General features: G+C 37.2%; 1 protein-coding gene across 1 annotated transcript in view; it reads right to left on the bottom strand.

Annotated features, from left to right (window-relative positions):
• The window catches only part of ADAMTS20 (ADAM metallopeptidase with thrombospondin type 1 motif 20), a 163782-nt gene that overhangs the window by 20053 nt on the left and 122569 nt on the right, over positions 1-21160 (bottom strand). Inside the window, exons 29-36 of the mRNA XM_084876628.1 lie at positions 18453-18620; positions 8506-8679; positions 8266-8436; positions 2126-2326; positions 1346-1475; positions 1049-1143; positions 867-961; positions 198-331 (exon numbers count right to left, since the gene is read on the bottom strand). Coding sequence (XP_084732754.1) covers positions 198-331; positions 867-961; positions 1049-1143; positions 1346-1475; positions 2126-2326; positions 8266-8436; positions 8506-8679; positions 18453-18620 — 1168 coding nt within the window. The remainder of the gene's footprint in view (positions 1-197; positions 332-866; positions 962-1048; positions 1144-1345; positions 1476-2125; positions 2327-8265; positions 8437-8505; positions 8680-18452; positions 18621-21160) is intronic.

Genomic DNA, 21160 nt, shown 5'->3' with positions numbered 1-21160 from the left:
ATTTTTACTAAGGTCCCTACCACCCATGTTATTGTAGAGGAGGTTTATGGCTAATAACTTTAAAAAGCAACTTAAGTAACTATTTCCCAATGCTAGGGCGTTCACTATACCCTAGCTATTCTACATACCAGCACACTGTTGGACTTCAGTTAGCAAAGGGAAGCTCTTCATTTTGCAAATAGAGATCTGGTACTTACTTTTAATTTGCATAGAAGTGAGATCAATTCTTATCTTGCTGAAAACAGTGTGTCCAGCAGCCAGGTAGTCATTTGTACATTCACAGTCTAGCCTCCTACTTCCATTAAAAGGACATTCGTATGGGTTTTGGAGTCTGTAACCACATTAGAATATTTTTATTATTAGATGCCACTACCATCCCACAGTGTAGGTAAACTTTGGAAGTGGAAGGTAAGATACACTCTTCAATTTGACAATGTCTATAAGTTAAATGAGAAAGAAGTAAAAATCACTCAAGGTTGATATATGAAATTATCCATGGGGAATTCAAGACCGGTGGAAAAATAATCCAGCTCTAGATCTCTTAGCTTCTGTTACTGGAAGTAATGTGACTTCTATGAAAATACACAGAGCTCTTAAATTCTCCCCTTCTCTGTTCTCCCTCATCTCACCCACAGTGTCCTTCTGAGCCCATCTCTCTGTGAGTACATGTTGATACTCAATCAAATATTTGGGCTCGAACAGACATGGGCAACGTCTAACTTAGAGCCTAATATGTCAACCTGCTTTTGAATTATTTGTCCCACTTGCAAGCTATTCAAGTATCACTCTGACTGCTGGAACTTCTGATTTTCTTGAAGGACCATAAAAAAAAAAAAGCACTGATAAGCCAAAGACACATCTCCTACCTGAAACCATACACTTCAGAAAAGTTGTCTTCTTCACCTTTGACGAGCGATATATATTCCTTGGGGTCCGCCAAGTGCATATCTGCACAATAAACCTAAAGGGAAAACGCAAACACCTAGAAAAGCTTTTCCCAACATCAACGGTCAGTGTTAAAGTCAAGTAGTGAAAGTGTTCACAATACCTTTATTATTCTCCCCTCAATGTTAAGATAATAGTCACCATCCTCGGTAATGTTGTTTTCCCCTTGGATTTCTTTGCAGCTGGTAAATGTTTTGCCTTCAAGGATGAGTGAATACAACTTATCAACAATGAACAAATTAAAAACACAGTATAATTTTAACTCAATCATGCAAATATTATGCTAAAAACTAGGCACTTCATTTTGTGCGGGCATATGATTTACTGCAAATATTCATTTCCAGAATTTTAATTAAAACTCTTAGGAACACTAGGTAGATTTTTAAAGTCTGTTACTTACAGTCATTGGCATAACATTTCTTTTGAGCATCTGGCTTTAAACGCTTTAAACATAAGTCACTGGACCAACCGTTTTCAGCCATGCATTCCACTCTTCTCTCCATTATCCCCACTCCACAAGTCACTGAGCACTGTGAACAGAGTAAAATTTGAAGTAAAGTGTATAATGGGTAATAAGACAAGTCAATCCACATCTCCTTTCAGGCTAGGTCCTTTTGGAACTCAATAGTGCCTAGACCTACTGCAAATACAAAAATACCCTATAGACTGGACAGTCACAGATGGGAGGAGTTTGTTAGTTCTCAGTTACTGGCTTTGTTTCATTTGTTTCATATAGTTATATCAATATTATATTATAAATACTTGATAAACATTATTAATGTTAGTTTTTAAGACTACTTAGTTTGTTCTCATTGTCATATGCTGTTTGGAAAGAAATATTTACTTGATTTCTATCCATTAAATTGGAAATGGATTATAGTGCAAGTAATTTTTATTTCTCAAATATTAGATTTATTTCACTTAAAATATTCATTAGTTAAGTATCTACTCAAACTGCAAGTCACTGTGGCAAGGCTTTCAGAGGAATAGATATAAGTAGATTATAGTAAGCATAGAAAAAGAGATAAGATAGTTATACAAGTAACTAACAAAGTAAGTGGTTTTTTAGACAACAGGGGTATGAAAATTCTGGGATCGAGCTAGACATGCAGCTGCACTGGCATCCACACCTAGAAAGTCTCATTCAGATTCAGTTTTAAAATCATAATTATACACTGACCTTGCTCCATTTTCCAACTTTCCAAGTGGCCATGTGCAAACAGCTCCTTAGATTGCACTTGTAAGCCTGTGGTGAAGGCAGCACAGGGCATTCTCGATAATCTATAGGCCAAAGCTCATGGAGTTTATATCTGTCAGTAGACTGAATCTCAATGCAATATGTAATCCTTTGTCGGTAACTAAATCCACAGTTACCAGCACACTGAAAAATAATTGTCAGGGGGAGAAGATATCCTTAAACTTAACCAGGCCTAATATTCACCAGGGGTGTGTGTGTGTGTGTGTGTGTGTGTGTGTGTGTGTGTGTATGTGTGTATGTGTGTGTGTGTACACACATATAAATAAAAATAAACACACTATACAATGTTACACCCACAGCAATCCTATTCACTAGCTTCACTTACAGATGAGTTAAAAAAGTTTCAGAGACATTACATAACTTTCCCAGAGTTGTACCAATAAATGGAAAGGATCCATATCCAGGCTAGATTGTCTAGTTGTGGTGTCTGTTTTGTCGCGCCCCCCCCCCCCCCCCCGCCGCATTAAACTACTAAGACTATCTTAATTGAATGAAAAATTTTCTCCCAATAGATGCAGCTTTGGAGAAATAAAACATATGTGAGGTTCTCACCTGAAATAAAAGATATTAATTAGGGAATAGCAGAGTACTGACCAATGTGTACACACATGTGAGGACACCACCTGTGGCCAAGGAATGAACCAATCAAAAGACAGAGAAATGACTGAATCTGTTACTCACATGGGACCAAATATAGTCTGGCCCCCCCAGCCAGACTGGTAGAACTTACATACATGTGTTCTACAACATGTGGAACACTCAGAAGGGTCTTGGCACAGCAGAGGGGAATAAATTAACCCTAAACAATGCACTGGTATGATGTGACAAAGCTGAATAGTGAGATAAGAAAGGGTCAAACTGCATTCAGACAGAATAAATATATTCTAGTATAGGAATAAAAATTACCCAGTAGCTAAAATAGTAAAATTTATAATGTCTGATATGCAATAAAAAATTAACTGTCAGCCCTAGCTTGTTTGGCTCAGTGGATAGAGCATCGGCCTGTGGACTTAATGCTCCTGGGTTCGATTCCGGTCAAGGGCACCTGCCTGTGTTACAGGCTTGATCCCCAAGAGGAAGTGTGCGGGAGGCAGCTGATTAATGATTCTCATCATTAGTGTTTCTATCTCTATCTCCCTCTCCCTTATGCTCTAAAATCAATAAAATAATTTTTTAAAAGTTAACCATCATGCAAAAAGCAAGAAAATATAGCCCATAATAAAGAGAAAAATCTATCCATCAAAACAGAATCAGAGGGAAGAGTAAAAATGCCAAGGAAAGATCTCTGAAAATTCTCTTCTCCATAAAGCCATGAGAAAACTGGCAAAATTTGTCAGAATTAATTTTTCCACAACTCTGAAAATTCACCAAATGCATCAATAAACAAGGTCAAATCTCCGAAGAGGGAGCTTTGTGGTGTTTTAACTTGTTCTACCCCCATTCTCCCTTTTAACTCTACAGTAGCCTTGAAAATCAATAGCCCCACAAACATGATGGACCCAGCAGCCTGGCGGCCACAGGGGCAGAACAGGGTTGGGCGTCTTTCAAAGACTCTGTTGCAGAGACTTGTTGTTATTTGAACTGTTTGGTGGGTTTTCTAGAAGACTCCACTTACCAGGCTTTCATTATTTAACTTAACTGGAGCTTACCCACTGCTAAAAGAATTTTCCCTCCAGGGGCACTTGTTGAAGTGTTTAACTGTAAAGCTTCCAGAAGAGGTAGATCACAGTTAGGGTAAGCAATAGGCTCATAAAATATATATATATATTTAAAAGGACAAGAAGAAATGTTCATAGGGCTTTTAAAAGCTTCAATATATCGATAGACTCCAGAAGGCCATGGATATGTACAGGGTTGCTCACATGTCCAGGACTGCACATGCTCAGGAAGCATCTGGAAACTGCACACTCACCTCTGGCCAACGTCAAAGTTCTTGTACAAGCAGGACTAAGGTTGAGGAAGAGTTGTCAGCTGCTTGGCTTAGTGTTAAAAGGACCCAAACATACACACAGAAGCCCTAGGCAAAGGAGATGATTGGTTCCAGGTAGCTAAGGGAATCACTGTCCAATCATTAATTGAAAACTTAAATGAATCAAGCAGAGACTTCAGTGACTGAATGTGACTGGAAATACAGACTTTACAGTGAATTCTGGAAAGTTCATAAACAAGCAAAAACAAACAACTACAACAATGAACCCTGAAGAGGAGGAAGAATCTAAATACACTTATAACAAGTAAAGGGGTTGAATTACTAATCCAAAAACTACACACAGGGAAAGCCAGAGACCAGTAGCTTCACTGGTGAAATCCACCAAATGTTTAAAGAACTAGCATCAACTTTTCCAAAATTCTTGCAAAAGAAAAAAGAGTAAGGAGCACTTCTTCATTCATCCTATGGAGCAAGTATTTCCCTCATACCAAAACCAGGCAAAGTCATCACAAGGAAACAACAGACCAAAATATTTTATGAATGTAGATGCAAAAATCCCCACCAAAATACTAGTAAAAAATTCCAGACATACATAAAAAGAATTATACACAATTACCAACTGAGATTTATTATAGGAATGTAAGATTGTTTCAATATATGAAAATGAATTAATAGAACACATCTATTCTACTAATAGAGTAATAGACAAGAACCACACAAGAATTTCAAGAAATGAAAAACAAAACAAAACAAAAAAACATTTGACAAAATCCAACACATTTCATGATATAAGCCCTAAGCAAAACAGGAATAGAAGAGTACTGATAAAAGGAATCTATAAAAAAATCTGTAGCTAACACTAGTTCCCAACTGTTCTGATCTCCAGTTCCACAACCCACAAAGGGGTGCACCAAGAGTGTCCACCTCAGGTAATTGGGGAGGCTGAGCCACTGGGCCCAATAGGACACCTAGCATACAAAGCCACTCTATCAATATAGGGAAGCAGCCAAAATGTGGAGACAAAGAAACAGGTCACAAATGAAATAAATGGAGGGGGGAAAATGATATAGAGCTCAAAACTACCGTTATAAGGTTACTCAAGAATCTTCTAAAAAAAAAAAAAAAAAAAAAAAAAAAAAAAAAAAAAACTCTGAGAAATTTAGTGAGACCCTTAAGGACATGAAAAAAGACCAACCAGAAATTAAGCATATTCTGACTGAAATAAAGAATAATATCCAGAGATCCAACAGATCTAGACTAGACTAGAGGATCCAAAGAATCAAGTCAAAGATCTGAAATATGAAGAAGCGAAAAACACCCAAACAGAAAAGCAAAAATAAAAAAATATGAAGATAGTGTAAGGAGCCTCTGGGACAACTTCAAGCATACCAACATCTGAATTATGGGCATGCCAGAAGAAGAGAGAGAGCAAGATACTGAAAACCTATTTGAAGAAATAATGACAGAAAACCTCCCCTACCTAGTGAAAGAAATAGACTTACAAATCCAAGAATGGCAGAGAACTCCAAACAAAAGGAATCAATAAAAGACCACACCAAGACACATCATAATTAAAATGCCTTAGGCAAAAGGCAGAGAACATTAAAATCAGCAAGAGAAAAACAATTAGTTATCTACAAGGGAGTACCCATAGGACTGTCAGTTGATTTCTCAAAGAAACTATGCAGGCCAGAAGGGATGGCAAGAAATATTCCAAGTGATGAATAGCAAGAACCTACAACCAAGATTACTCTACCCAGCAAAGCTATCATTTAGAATTGAAGGTCAGATAAAGAGCTTCACAGGTAAGAAAAAGCTTAGAGAGTTCATCACCACCAAACTAGTATTATATGAAATGCTGAAAGGCATTCTTTAAGAAGAGGAGGAAGAAGAAAAAGGTAAAGATAAAAATTATGAACAAAGTGACAACAAATACCTAACTACCAACAAGTGAATCTAAAAATCAAGTGAATAAAAAGTCTAATGAACAGAATAAACTGGTGAATATAATAGAATCAGGGGCATAGAAAGGGAATGTACTGACAATACTTGGGGAAGGGAATGTGAGGGTGCAGGAAGAGCCTTGTCAAGAATCATATATCTATGGATGAGGACAGTGGAGAGGGGGATTAGGGTAGAGGGTGAGGTGGGAACTAGATGGAGGGGAGCTCTGAGGGGAAAAAAGAGGAACAACTGTAATAATGTAATAATATGAACAATAAAGTTTTATTTTTTAAAAAGTAAGCCAACCTAAATGTCCATCACGTACTGATGAATGAACAAAATGTAACATAGTTCTACAATAGAATATTATTCATCCATAAAAATTAATGAATTACTGATATATGCTAAATTTTAACAATATCATGCTAAATGAAAGAAGCCAGATACAAAAAGTCACGTATTATATGATTCCATTTATATGAAAGGTACAGAACAGGCAAATCTAGAGAGTAAAAAAACCTGGTTGTTTGGGATTGGGGAAAGGAGAAATGTGAAGTGACTTCTAATGGGTATGAAGTTTCTTTTATGGGTGACAAAATGTTCTAGCATTAGACCATGGTAATGGTTTTTCAAACTTGTGACTATATTAAAATTCCCTTATAAATGCACATACAAAGATGTTAGAATTATCTAGAGAAAGACACTAAACAATTATTAGTAACTCTTATACATTCAAAAAGTTAAGTTAAAATTTGATTTCAGCTTTTATATATAAACATGAAAGTTTATATTATCTGAGATGGAAAATAGATTGATGGGGAATAATAGCATCACAGAAGAAAAGTTTAGTGGACATAAATATATCCAAACAGTGAGATATTATTTAATAACAAAATGAAATGAATTATTGATACATAAAACCTGACTGAATCTCTACTTATGAAACATTAGACAAAAACAGTACATACTATATGCTTCCATTTATATATTGTAAAACTCAAGAATGTAAATTAATATGGTAATGGATAATTTCAATAAAAATAAGATTAAGTTACCTGTGGGATGGGGAAGGGAGAGGAAGAGAGGAGGGAGAATTACAAAGCAAAACAAAGAAATTTGGGATAGTGATGGAGATGTTGTTTATTTTAAATATGATAATGGATCTAAGGGTGTAGCTGTATCCATACATCAAAACTTATCAAGCTGAACACTTTAAATATTTGCAGCTTATTGTTTGTCAGTTATACCATAATAAAGCTGTCGTTATACATATAAGCATAGCTCATAGACACAGACAACAATGGGGTGAAAGCTGGGATGGGGGCTGAGGGCTGGGTCGAGGAGGAGAAAGGGGAGAAGAAGGGGACATCTGTAATAGTGTCAACAATTCTCTAAAAAACTGTTTTTAAAAAGCAGGCAACACTTCCGCCTTCCCTCATAGGTTGGGCAGTCTATTTAATGCATCTATGACTCTGGTTCTATTTTTGTTAATCAGTTTATGTTGTTCACTATATTCCACAAATGAATGAGATCATGTGATATTTATCTTTCTCTGAGTGGTTTATTCACTTAGCATAATGTTCTCCAGGTCCATCCATGCTGTTGCAAATGGTAAGAACTCCCTCTTTTTTATAGCAGCATAGAAGGGAGGTGGGGGGGTAAGGGGGAGAGACCAACCAAAGGACTTGTATGCATGCATATGAGCATAAGCAATGGACACAGATTGGGGGGGGCGGGGGGTCCTCAAGAGGGGGGGTGGTGGCCAGGGGGAGGTCAATAGGGGAAAAAGAAGACTTAGGTCATACTTTAAACAATAAAGAATTTAAATTTTTTTAAAAGAAAAGAAAGAAAAAATGAGGAAGGAAGGAAGGAAGGAAGGAAGGAAGGAAGGAAGGAAGGAAGGAAGGAAGGAAGGAAGGAAGGAAGGAAGGAAGAAAGGAAGGGCAAGTTTGCCAAACTGTTCCCTGTAGTTGATTTCAAGTAGGCACTAATTGACACTGGAACTGCACTGAGTTTAATATCCATATTGCTCTTATTCTGTTTGCATCATCCAACTGTAGGTGGCTTTTATTCTTTAGATCAATATGGATACTGTTATCTGCCCCCATATTCCAATTTAGAGTCAGTTTCAATTGCATCAAATGTTAGACTCAGATGCCTTTTCCAAGAACAAAATTCTTTGTCTTACCTGAGATGAGTCTCCTGTTACCACAATGTACTTGCAAGGAAGGTTCTTACACTTTTTGGTGGAAAGAGGTCTGGTTGAAGGGTCACAGAAACTTTCATTCACTTGAATGTTTTGTGCGTCGATGCACTGCACTTGCCGATGCGTCTCCTTCATTTTACATGATGTTAAACACTAGAAACACAATGACGAAATGAGTAGCACGCCTTCTATGTAGTTGAAACCTGACGAGTCAATACTCACATCCGACCACTCTCCAGCCACCCACTGGGACTGCATGCAGTCCTGACGCCAGCACTGCCTCTGCGCGTGAGGCCGGGTAGACCAGTCACACATTTCTTCAGCCACCGGACCGATGCCTCTCAGCCTGCAGTACACATCCCTTCGCTCAACTCCAAGGCCACAGGTCACGGAGCACTACAAAGAAGCCCAAACGACTTGAACAATTCACTAACCAACATTAAACTATGTAAAAAAAAAAAAAAAAAAAAAAAAAAAAGCAAAATAACGCCAGGACATATTTTCTTGTTTCATTTAAACATAGCTTGGTGTTATATCATGTATTAGACACAAAATACATGCAGTAAGTATGTTCAAGACTGTCTGGTGTGAAGCATCTATACAAATAGGCAAATACTAGTATATTTTATTTTGCAATATCTACTCAAGTCTTCTGGAAACTATGACAGGTTCTACAAGACACTCCAGCCCAATTAATAACATCTCTTCTGACTTAAATGTACTTAATATCTATAAAATCACACAAAACTAATCTACATTGTTTTTCACATCACTTAATTCCTTACACTGTCTGCACAGCCTCCCTGAAAGAAACAGTCATTTCCAAGATTGTGTGATATTCATCTTTATAGCTGTTGTACCTTCTACACTTTGGGGATCTAATAATTTGCTAATTTGGTGGTTCATGATTATATTTTAGTGGATGGGGTTTAAGAACCTGGCTGTATAAACATAAACTGAGACAAACTTGTCATTACCACTCCTGGCCTTGTTTTTCTGATCTATACAATGAAGATGTTGTGTTATTTTTAGAAGGTCATAGAACACTCCCCACACATTTATTCTTGGCAACAGCTCTACGATGGAGGTACCCAGGCTGAGGACGGCAGACACAGAGGTGTTAGGTGTTAGTCACTTGCCTGAACTGCTGACTCTGGTTATCAGTGAAGCAGGTGCAAGGTCAGTTCTTCCCCAGATTCTGAGCTCTCCCTGCCTATGGCTACCCTCAGGGGATAGACCTGGTAATAGCTCAGGGCTCTTTCAGCTCTAGGATGCCAGTTTATATAACAACAGAGCTGGACTACAACCACACTGGGATGCCAACATTAGTAAAGTGTGGAGAATATCCAGGGATATTTAATTTATGAGTTTGGATTTTTTTTTTATAGCTACTCCTTGCTATTCCAGAAGAGACTGAAAGTCACATTGAGTGATAATTTTGGGACTGAGTAATAGTTGGGGACTCATCTGATATTACAAGTGTAAGAAAACAACAACAGGTTCTTCATTAAATTCTCTATATCTGTAGGAGTTCCAGAGTAAGTAAATCTTCCCACAACAGTAAATATATATCTGCAGTATATGGTTTTACCATGAATGAACATTAAAATCCAACAAAAGCTAAGGATTTAGCTTACCTGGTAAACTCAAATTCCTCTCACAGGCTGTGCAGCATTTTTATTCTAAAGGCTCTTTAAAATTGTTTTCTATCTTGCGTGTATAAGCAGAAACAGACTTGAAAGATAATTTGTAATTTTTAACCTATGGAGAATATGATGTATGTCTACATACTTACATTGACTTTCATTTTATGCTGAGGCAGGTGAATTGTGCCAACTCATTGAATCTTTTCACAAAAAACATACATCTCCTTTCTATGAAGGCAATAGTAATGCAATATGTGCTTTGTGCAGGGTACCATATCAAGTAGACTAAAATATCTGTATGTAGGTTAGCTTATCTGAACCTCTTGTGAAAATGATTAGTCTACAAAATAAGAATCCTGCAAACATTTTCCAGGAGTAATTTCAGAAATGGAAATTACATTTGGAAAACTTCCTGCCTCTAAACCTAAAAAAAAAAAAAAAACCTGAAAAAAAAATAATTCACAAAACACAGCTTAGCAGTAAGTCCTATCAGACAATATAATTTTCTATAATTCAACAAACCACAATGATTTATTGCCCCTTCTATCACAGCATGCATTTAGAAAAAAAGACCCTGCAGACCATAGGTAACTGCTACTGGGGAGTCCACTTCCCTGAAAGGAAACAAAATGGACTACTGCTTGGAATAAACAAATAACATTTGTGTTTTTGTTTTTGTTTTGTTTTGTTTTTAGAAATAAGAGTATAAAAGAGTGAATTGATGCAATTTTAGATTTGAACAGATAACTTAGGAGTTACATGAAATACTGCTTAGCCTGATCTCATCAGTAAACCCTAATTGCCAAACCCAGTAAGAACTTTTAAAATCTTCACTTACTCTCCCTGACACTCTCAGCACCACTGACCACTTTCTGCAGAGCCATGAGCCATGCTGGCTTCTGGGATTCAAATCTCTCGGGTCCCAGAGCTCTCTCTCTCTCCTCTTCTGAGATTGCACCTTCTCAGAGTTCTTAACTGACTGTTTTCTCTGTTCAGCCCTGAAACATTAGCATATTTCAAGGTTCTGTTTATAACTCGCCTTTATACATGCTGAACTCGCTCTGAGCAATTTCTTCTATGCACCAATAATTTCTAAGGCTGTTCTCTTCCACCCTGGTCATAATTCTGAGCTTTACATTTATACCAGTATGTTCACTAGAGGCCCGATGCGTGAAATTTGTGCAAGGGACTCAGCCTTTGCAGGCGCTTTGGCTTCCCTCAGCTCTCACAGCCACAACTTCATCCAGAAGGTCATCTGGGAGGATGTCCGGAAGGCGGTTCGGCTGTCCGGTCTAATTAACATATCACCCTTTTGTTATTATAGATATGTTTACAAAAACTTTTTTATGTACTTACCAGAATTTTCATGTATTTTCTATATGGATATGTCAAAGGCACCTCAAATTCAATATTTCTAAAACACAACTTCCTGCCTTTGCCCAGCCCATTTCCCCTGCATCATGCTGGGAAGATATGATCACTCACTCTTAAGTCACTTACTAGAAGAACTTCTAAAGGTGCATCTCTAACCCAAAATATGCACCATTACTCAGTAGCTTTATAAAACTACATATTTATAAGCATTTAACAATTTTTTTTTAAAATCTAGACAACACATATGAAGCCAGTGTGAGGCTATTGTTACAAGTATAACACAAATAATTGGTGGGATTGCACTAACTCACCAACACTGTATAATTAAATTCGAACAGAAAAAAAATCAGCCAACTATCCTATTTATACACAGATATTCTGTAACATTGCAAATTCTAGCACTTGAAATACTTGACGGTGGAAGTGGAGAGGTGAATTTTATCCCATCCACAGGTTACTGTAGTTAATGTCGCTATATTATAGAGCAGAGGTAAAGAGATGCTAGAACATGCATTACAAAAATAGACTCATTGAGGCTGACTCACTTTGATTAATAAGGTTACTTAAAATGCAAATATTTTCTCTTGATACATTATAATTTCTCATTAAGGGAATAAGATTTTGCCTTTATTATAGTTGTTTATTTGTAACTATGGCTTATTTTAAATGGATCAATAATGTAGCAGTAGTAGAGCATTGTGAGTTAGAAAAAACTTTAGGAATATCTAATCCTAATTTTTCTTCAATTCTGAAATCCTTTTTACACTTATAGTGAATAAATGATTATCAAAACTATACATAATTCTATAGCCTCAGTCTGGGTATGTTTACGATATCATGAACGCTGTTATTCCATTTTTGGGTAATTCTAATGTTAGTGAATACCCACTTATATGGAGCTGAAATATTCTTTGAACATTTACCCACTGTCTGGAATCTTTCCCTCTTACCAACATAACAAATACAGACTTTCAACATGAATAAGTATGCAATGAAGTCAGCACAGCACAGAAATTAAATTTCTGTTGAATGCGTTAACAGTCTCAGTTGTTGACTTCAGGTGCCCTTGTGAGAGGGGCAATATGTTACCAAGGAAATAAAGAATGAGTTATATATGCTGATACTAATTTAATACTCGTGTAAGGAAAGTTCAAATAGACCTGGGTTTAAATGCCTCCCCCAACCCCCTAATTTCCTGGCTTGTGACCTGCACAGCTAGTTAACCTCTTAAACTGTATTTTCCTCATCTGCACAATGAATGCAAGGATATCTAGGTTGTGAGAAACACAGAAGTCTCTCACACAATGTAAGGAAATGACTGTCCCTTTTGTCCCTTTCTGCTCCATTCTTAGTCCCATTTTTTCCTTTCTTATTTCTGCCTTGAACAGTTTCTTGAGACATGCCTCAAGCCAAACAATGTTAGTCATCTCAGCCTGGTCAAAGAAAGGCCATTTTAATTTCAATCAAGATGATGAGGAAAGTAATAGGCAGAGTAGAAATGCAAAAACAGAATTGTTGGCACTAGCTAGAAAATGACTGACAGGTACCGGTCATTCACCCAGTCACTGAGCAAACACACATCTTCCCCATCCTCCACTGCCTCCTGTCTTCACTGCTAGTAACACTAAAACCAGGGGTAGAGATGAAAGGTTCTAAGCTCTTGGTTAGGAGAAATGGGGCTTTAAGAAATACCTACCGTGTTTCCCCGAAAATAAGACCTACTTACAGGTTTCCTTCTGAGTGAAATATAAGGCATCCCCCGAAAATAAGGGCCCCCCCCCTAGGCTCTGTCTCAGAAACTTTGTGAAACCTAACCTGCAAGAAGTTGTGACTTGGATGAAGAATTCATGGGAGAAAATCACTGACAGTTGCATTGCAAATGCACCGAGAGCAGGCTACCTTGACAAGAAGTACTCATTTAAAGACAGTGCTATTGATGAACATGAGAGATTTGGTCCACTGATTCTGAAAGAAATGGAGTCACAAGAAATTCACCAGGAAATTCAGGAATTGGATTGTTATGATGATGTTCCAGAAGACGATGGCATGATTGTCATTGAATAAATGAGTAAATTCTTGATACTGTAGGATTCACAGTTTGTCTGGTTTGTGTTGACAACTACCGTACTACCGTACGGTATACAGGTAATAAATTTCCTTTATTTTCATTTAACAATAAATATGTACCATATTCTTCTTCATGGAAAAATAAGACATCCCCTGAAAATAAGACCTAGCGCATCTTTGGGAGCAAAAATTAATATAAGACACTGTCTTATTTTTGGGGAAACAGGGTACTTACTATCTTTTCAGATTATAAGAGACATAATATGTATACATCAGAAAATCTTGAAATATAGAAATTTATATATGTTGGAAATATAGAAAATATAAAATCACAGAAATACAAAATCACTTAAACATGCTAGCATTTAGCATATACGGTGTTGTTTTTGTTATTTGTTTGTTTTTGTTTCTTGAGCGCGCGCGCGCATGTGGGTGTGTGTGTGTGTGTTTGTTTTTCTCAAATGATGGGCTTTGGGAAAGAAACACACTGACCATCAGATCTGTGAGATTTTAGTTCCAGCTCTGATCTTAAAATACTAGAAAAAAAATGATGGGGCTCAGAAGGGGACCCGGGTAAGTGGTTGATGTCATGTGGCTCTAGATCCTGTAGGGTATTTGTTAGGTAGTCAGTGAGAATTTTTTCATGTATCTTTGTAGATTTCCAGCAGGTTTGCCATTATCAAAGAGAGGTGAGAATTCTGGATTTCTTTTTTTCCCCCCTTTTTTTTTTTACATAAAAAAATTACATTGGATGGGGAAAATAAAACACACTCATAGACAGACAAAAGTATGATTACCAGAGGAAAATGGGGGTGAGGATAGGTAGAAGGGGCATAATGGTGATGGAAAGAAACATACCTTGGGGTGTTGAATACCATACAAAGTACAAATGATATATTATAGAACTATATACCTAAAACCTATATAATTTTATTAATCAATGTAAACTTAATCAATTCAATTAAAAAGATTACATTGGATGGCACTGAACTAAGTAGATAAGGCATGAGACAATGAAGAATCTAGCACCATTCTATCCTTAAACACTTGAATTTATAAGTGAAGCTGGTATTCCCAAGTAGGTAAAATTAAGTGGGGGGAAATCTGCCAGAAGCCAATCCAACATGTCATAATTACAAGAGTTTTATCAAAAGGTTGATGAAGCTTGGGGACTCAACAAGGGCTGAGTCACATATGTAATCATCTGTTGGAACTGCTAAAAAGCATTTCCCCCAAACCTAAATAGGATAATCGTTTGCTGCCAGACCTCTCAGAGCATCTTAATCTACACGTTATTGCCTCCTGTTGGCTAACCACCTGAACAGCTGTAGGCTATTTTCCAATCTGACAATGCTTCTGTACCCTACCCTTTTAAGTATATTATCTCCACCTTTTGCCTTAGGACAAATTGAGTTAATAAAAAGCAAGGGGTCCTAAGACAAGAGAGTCTTTTAGCTTCTTTAGCTGAAGCTCCTCTGACCCCCAATGTCTTTCAAAATTATCTTTCATCTTTGGACTCCTACTTAATCATCTACGCAGAGCCTTTCTCCAGATTGCTGAATCCTTCATAATGCTGGGACAAGAACCCCAGCAAAAGTCTTTTTGGTTCCAGAAGGGGGAGGGGTATATGTTAAAAAAAGAAAAAGAAAAAAAAAGAATTGTAGTATTTAATTTTCCTCTAAAGGTATACATCTGGACCCAGAGGACAAATGGCCCTGGATAGCAATGTTTGTTCCTGTTTAGCAGCAGAGATTAAAGTGTATTACTAAATCCTTTCATTAAAAAAAAAAAAATGATATCAAGCACGGAATGAAGGTGTTACATCAAAACTCTTTTGAGCCCATGTCTGGTCACAGTTTGCCAAATGAGTCTCTCCATTTGAGGTATAATGTAAAATAGTAATAAAATAAAATTATTTTATAGTGAGTGATTGTATTAAAGCTCTGTTACAATTTATGCAGTCAGAACCAAGTAGCAACCAGTGATTATCTCCTAACTGCCTCTGAAATTACACTTCTGTTGGACATTATTATATGTAGTGCAATGACAGCCTGCAATTGTTAATTAGCTTCTTGTGGGTGCTTTTTATAGCATAAATCAAAAGCCACCGGCTTCACAAGTGGTCATTTGTTTCTGGCAGAGATGTGGGGGCTGTGTGGGCGTCTGCAGCTAATTTCTGTGGCGAGGAAAACCAACTCAAAGAGAAGAAAGCGGGGTCTGTACAAGACCATCCGTGTTCTATGGCCTCTGACTATTCCTAGCTGTATCTTAGAAACCCCTGAAACATGCTCCTTTAGGGAATCGAACAGAATGTCATACTTGATGTAGGCCACGGCCAACATGTTAGCACTGACGATTGATTCACTGTTGCGGGGTTGGAGGTCAAGAGTCAGAAAGGGTCCCTCCTGAATACCAGCCCCAGCAGCTGCAGAATCTGGGAGATTCGCAGGAATGCTGGTGGGGAAGAAGAAGCAAAAAGTCTCTCTCACTTCCGCTCCCATCCCCAGCAGCTCCTGCCTGAGGTCCGAATTGGGAGGTATCTGCCCTGAGCTAAATTCAGTGCCTTTACTCTGTTCCACCCTCTGTGGAAACTACTTTGCCATTTTTCTGCCACATCAAGGTCCAGATAAAGTAAGGTAAATCCCCCACTTCAAGCAAAATCACAATGTGACAAAGATAGCTAATAAATGATGAGGTGGCAAGTCCTTTTTGCAACTAAACTGCGGTATGTAAAGCCAGAAGTGTTAAGCTAGATACTCAGGGAAGTGCTTAGTGAACAAGATATCCATTAGTGTCCAAGGTTCAGTGGCCTAGGATAATGCGGAAGAAGTAAGCACGGGTTAGGATTTGGATTTGCTCTCTATAGACAAGGGTAAGTCATAGACGATACCAAGTGACATGATCACATCCGAGTTCTTCTAAAGATCACACTATATGCAGGTAAATAATGACAAAGATGTACAAGGAGACCATTGCACATTTGGGAACAGATGAAGGTGAATTACCGTATTTTCCTGTGTATAAGACGACCCTCTAATTTTACAGTTAAAACATAGGTTTAGGCCTATATTTGCTGTATAAGACTACCCCTCACTTCTGAGGCAACACCAGTTCTTTTTTTAATAGACCGCCTCTCTGAGCAGGCTTTTTACTAGAACACAGTGTATAATACATGTTCTGTGCCCGAAGCTACACTGTGTTCTAGTAAAAAGCCTGCTCAAATTGGCCAGAGTCAGAGAGGCGGTCTATTAAAAAAAGAACTGGCGCTGCCTTGGAAGTGGGGGGTAGTCTTATACAGCGAATATACGCCTAAACCTATGTTTTAACTGTAAAATTAAAGGGAGTCGTCTTATACGCCGGAAAATATGGTAGATAGAATTGGTCACAAGGAAGATACAAGAGTTACCTGGATAGAATTGAGAGAACCTGAGTTACTAACTGGGGGGGGGGGGGGGGTGTCAAGGGAAAAGGAGGCAGATGATGTGGTATTTCTCTCTTAAGTGACTTAGTTGGTAGTAGTGGCATTCACTAAATATAACAGTCTAGTGGGAGAACTTTTAAATCATGGCCTCTGCTAAACCATTAAGAATGGTGTATTTCCCTTACTAAAGTTACATGTAGAAGCAAATGCTTGAGAATGTATGCTCTGAGGGATTAAAAAACAGAGGTGTGTGTGCCCATACTTTTCAGTCAAACGTTAACCCCGTTTCTCAGTGACTGAGGCTGCCTCTCCTATAAAGAAACCTGAGATGCTCACTGCATTTGTTTTTGTCTTTGTTTTTTTAAATTCAGTGACAATACTTTGACACTGAGGAACTCAAAACCCGGCACACTGCACCAAGCTCTGAACCCACCGAGAAAAAGGTGATGACTTAGAAGTCCAGGGGAACCCCTATTTTTCTAATAAACAGAGTTCCGCCAAAACCGGTTTGTCTCAGTGGATAGAGCGTCAGCCTGCAGACTGAAAGGTCCCAGGTTCGATTCCAGTCAAGTGCATGTACCTTGGTTGTGGGCACATCCCCAGTAGGGGGTGTGCAAGAGGTAGCTGATTGATGTTTCTCTCTCATCGATGATTCTAGCTCTCTATCTCTCTCTCTTCCTCTCTGTGAAAAACCAATAAAGTATATTTTTAAAAAATAATAAATAAAATAAAATAAATAAACAGAGTTCCAACATCAGACAGAGACAAGGAAGCTATAGCAGCCAAAAATTAGTTTCTTTTTCCTGTTGCAGGACTAGGCCCTGTAAGGAATGGGCAAGCACCCTAAGGTGCCGCTGAGAGCAGCCAGAGGCTGAGTTGAAAGCCCAAACTCATTGGAATCAGGCCTCAGACAGTTGTACTAATTAAAGTTTCTGCCTTCATTTGTGGCCTTGACTCTTACCTTTCCCAAGCTGGTCTTTACTTGACAACCATGCTGTAAGGTCTGCCTCCTCCTATTTAGATTTTTGAGTTTACTTCCCCGAGTATGCCAGGGCAGGTATTGCTCATCCTTCTTTTATAAATTGAGTTCTCAGCCTGGATGCCAGCGGTGTACCAGCTTCAGTTTTTTTGCTGAGTTTTTTTTCCAAGTGTGTGTGATTCTAGTCTTAGTTAGGGCTGGGCACCCAGTTCTGTCACTTAACCTTCAACCTCCAGTTAAAATTCTTCTGGAACTTAACATTCCCTTTTCCAAGATTCAACATTAGCTCAAACCCAAGACTTTGGCGTGGAAACAAGGCATTTACTAAATACCTCTTCCTATGTATTTCCTGTTAAGGTATCTGGAACAATATTATGATCCTCAGTAACCCCATTAGTATTCAGTAATAGAATTTCTTATAAAGTTTACAGCCACACACACACACAAAAAAAATGAAATGATTAACTTGTTATTTAACTAGACCGTGAGCAAATGTGGTTAACACTGTACAGCATTAATTCAGAAATTAGTACAAAAAAAAGTGTATAACAGGAAAAAAGCACATTTTGGTGGAGTAAGACTTTCAAGGTTATTCAAAGCATATGGAATAAACTAAGATATTCTCTTTAAATGCAAAGGTATTCTCTTTAAATTTATATAATTATAAAAATGAATCACATACCTCCTTCCATCTTTTGGCTTTCCATGAGGGGCACCTGCCAGATCTACAAGCTTTGTGAGTTCGAGGTTTCCGGAGATGACTGCAGTATTTTTCTTCTAATTTCCCTTGAACTTGGTCAACACAAAGCACCTCACGGTACTTTAAACCTTTCCCACAAGAAGCTGAACACTAGAAGACAGATACAAATGCACTTGATTCATTTTATCTTAATTTAAATTTTTCTATAAGAAGTATGTGACACAAAGCAATCAAAATCCCATTGCTTTGATATTTCGAATTAGAATTTAAAAGTTGCCAGTACACCGTAGGTTAATGTTGATATCAAAAATTATTCATTTAATCTATTAAAAATATTGTCTATAATATACCAAGCACTTTTCTGGCACATATATGCTTTTTTAGATCTTTTAAGATTTAAGACTATCTGAGGTTAGCTCCTGTAATCACACATATTCCAACAAAAACTTCCTCTCAGTTTTTGACATATTCAACAAAAACTTCCTCTTAGAACCAACTCTTCTATTTTTAACCCTATATGCTTTTTCACACTGCAAAGTATGTCTGGGATGTTTAAAAAAAATGCAGTGATCTCTTGATGCGGACAACTGTAATTGAGAAAGCTGAAATGTGTTTTTAAAGTGCAATTTGGTTCTGGCTTTGTTTTTGCATCAACCCGGGAGATGTATCTCTTTACCATCAGCCTTCCAATATACTAGTGTTTAGTACAAAACAAAATGACTAAAGTCTCTGTAAAGATTTAGGTAAACAATGATTTGAATTTGTTTCAGCCAGTTGCCATTTCATGAGTGAGGCCAGGGCAATGCAGTGGAGAGAGCTTGGGCTCGGCATTAAATACCAGCTCTGTTACTAACTAGTCCTAGTAGGGTAACTTTAGGCACATTTTATCACCTGCCCGACCCTCGGTTTTTTCACTTATAAAATGGGGATAACACCACCAATATTACTGGTTTATTGTGAAGGTTAACGTGAGACATGAGATAAAGAATATGAAATGTCTAACTCAGACCCATCACCCATGGTGTATCTTCAGGAAATAACAGCTTCCTCCTCTATTGTTTTCCTTCACATAGTCTCGGAGAGGATACTTACATGTGCGAGCCTGATATATGCACCAGGGGAAAGTTAAGCAAAGATGCAAATTCCAGACAAGTCCTCTCATAACTCTGAGACAGCTGCTCACATATGGTTTCGTTTAGAAACATATCCCAAGTTCTGAGGACCTCAGATAATATATTATAGATTTTATGTATATTCGGAGTTCCAAAACTGTTAAACTAATTCAGATTATTCGATGCTTAAAATACTGTAAATTAAAAATAGTTTGGGAATAATTTACCTTTTTATATTACCAGTAATAGTAAATCTCATTTATGTAGACAATTAACTTAAATTGTTGTCTTTTGTATTCACTTATTGTTATCATATTTGAGATGTTCTCTTCTCTTCCCATTAACACATACAGCCTTTGGGAACATATCTACAGGTCTCCTAAACTGCATTACATGTACATTATTTCCTGCCATTGACTATCTTTTTCAGACCTATCTATATGCTCTACTCATTTTGGTCACTTATCTTTGGCACTTCCCTGCCAGTTCACTGTTTATTTTTCAAAGAGTATAACATATCTTATACCCAAAACACCATATAGCATCAAGTATTAAGAATATACTTTCAGGGAGTACACATGCATATTTACACAGAGAAGAGAGTTTTTTTTCCTAAGGTGTGTTATTTTTTTCTAAGTTTAAAATTGTAACCATTTGAACAAAAGAAAATTAATTACTCTCCAAGTTAGCTCATCTTTAAAAAGTAGTAATTATTGTGAATATTAATTATGGCAAAACAGTAGTACTTGTGAAAAATGAAGAAATATTATTTTATTCATTATAAATATCACTTTCTACAATATACCAACAATTGCAGATTAGTTAAACACCATCTCTTGCTTTTGCCCTAAATTTACCCTCAAAGTACTCATAATATAAATGACACATGCATCTATTAAATTAATAATGGTAGGGTATATCTTAAATATTAAACTCAATAAAGTTCAGAGAAAAAAAACACAAGACACTAAAGACCATTAACATGATACAATAAAAATTATAGATTTAAGAAATTCATGGGAACTGGTCATTTCTTTCTGAGTTATTTTATAAGTACTAAAGGAGAAATTAATATTTAAACTCAGTCTTGAAGAAGTAGGTTTGTAGATGAACAAAGATGGTTTTATATATTTCGATATGCCTTATCTAGATATTGCTTCTGTGTGTCTAATTTGTAACTTCTGAGTTCTTTTAATAGTTCCAAGAATCACTCAATAAGTGTTCAATAAACTGTTTATAAAAATAACCAATTCATTTACAAAACTATGTAATATAAAAGGAGAGAGTCATTAAAGATTTTTTTCTATAGGCAGTATCTGTGAATGGCCTGAAAGTTGGACACTGCAATACACTATCAAAATTAAGATTATTTTCCACAAAACTGCATGTTCTAACTTGAGGCCATCTTTTATTCTTTCTCTTGTTCGTCCCTCAAGAACTGGCAAAGGCTCTTTATTGTCTTTAATAGTAAAACCCAAAACTTAGTATTCCTTGCTTTCTTCATCCACCAAATTTCAGTTAACACACCTTTCCAACCTTGCTTTCTACCATCAACCTTTGCTCTACTCAGGGATTATA

This window comes from Pipistrellus hanaki (genome assembly GCF_964339955.1).
Source record: "Pipistrellus hanaki genome assembly, chromosome: 3".
Taxonomy (NCBI): Eukaryota; Metazoa; Chordata; class Mammalia; order Chiroptera; family Vespertilionidae; genus Pipistrellus; species Pipistrellus hanaki.
Note: the sequence above shows the minus strand (reverse complement) of the source record. Positions and strands in the feature narration are given on the sequence as shown.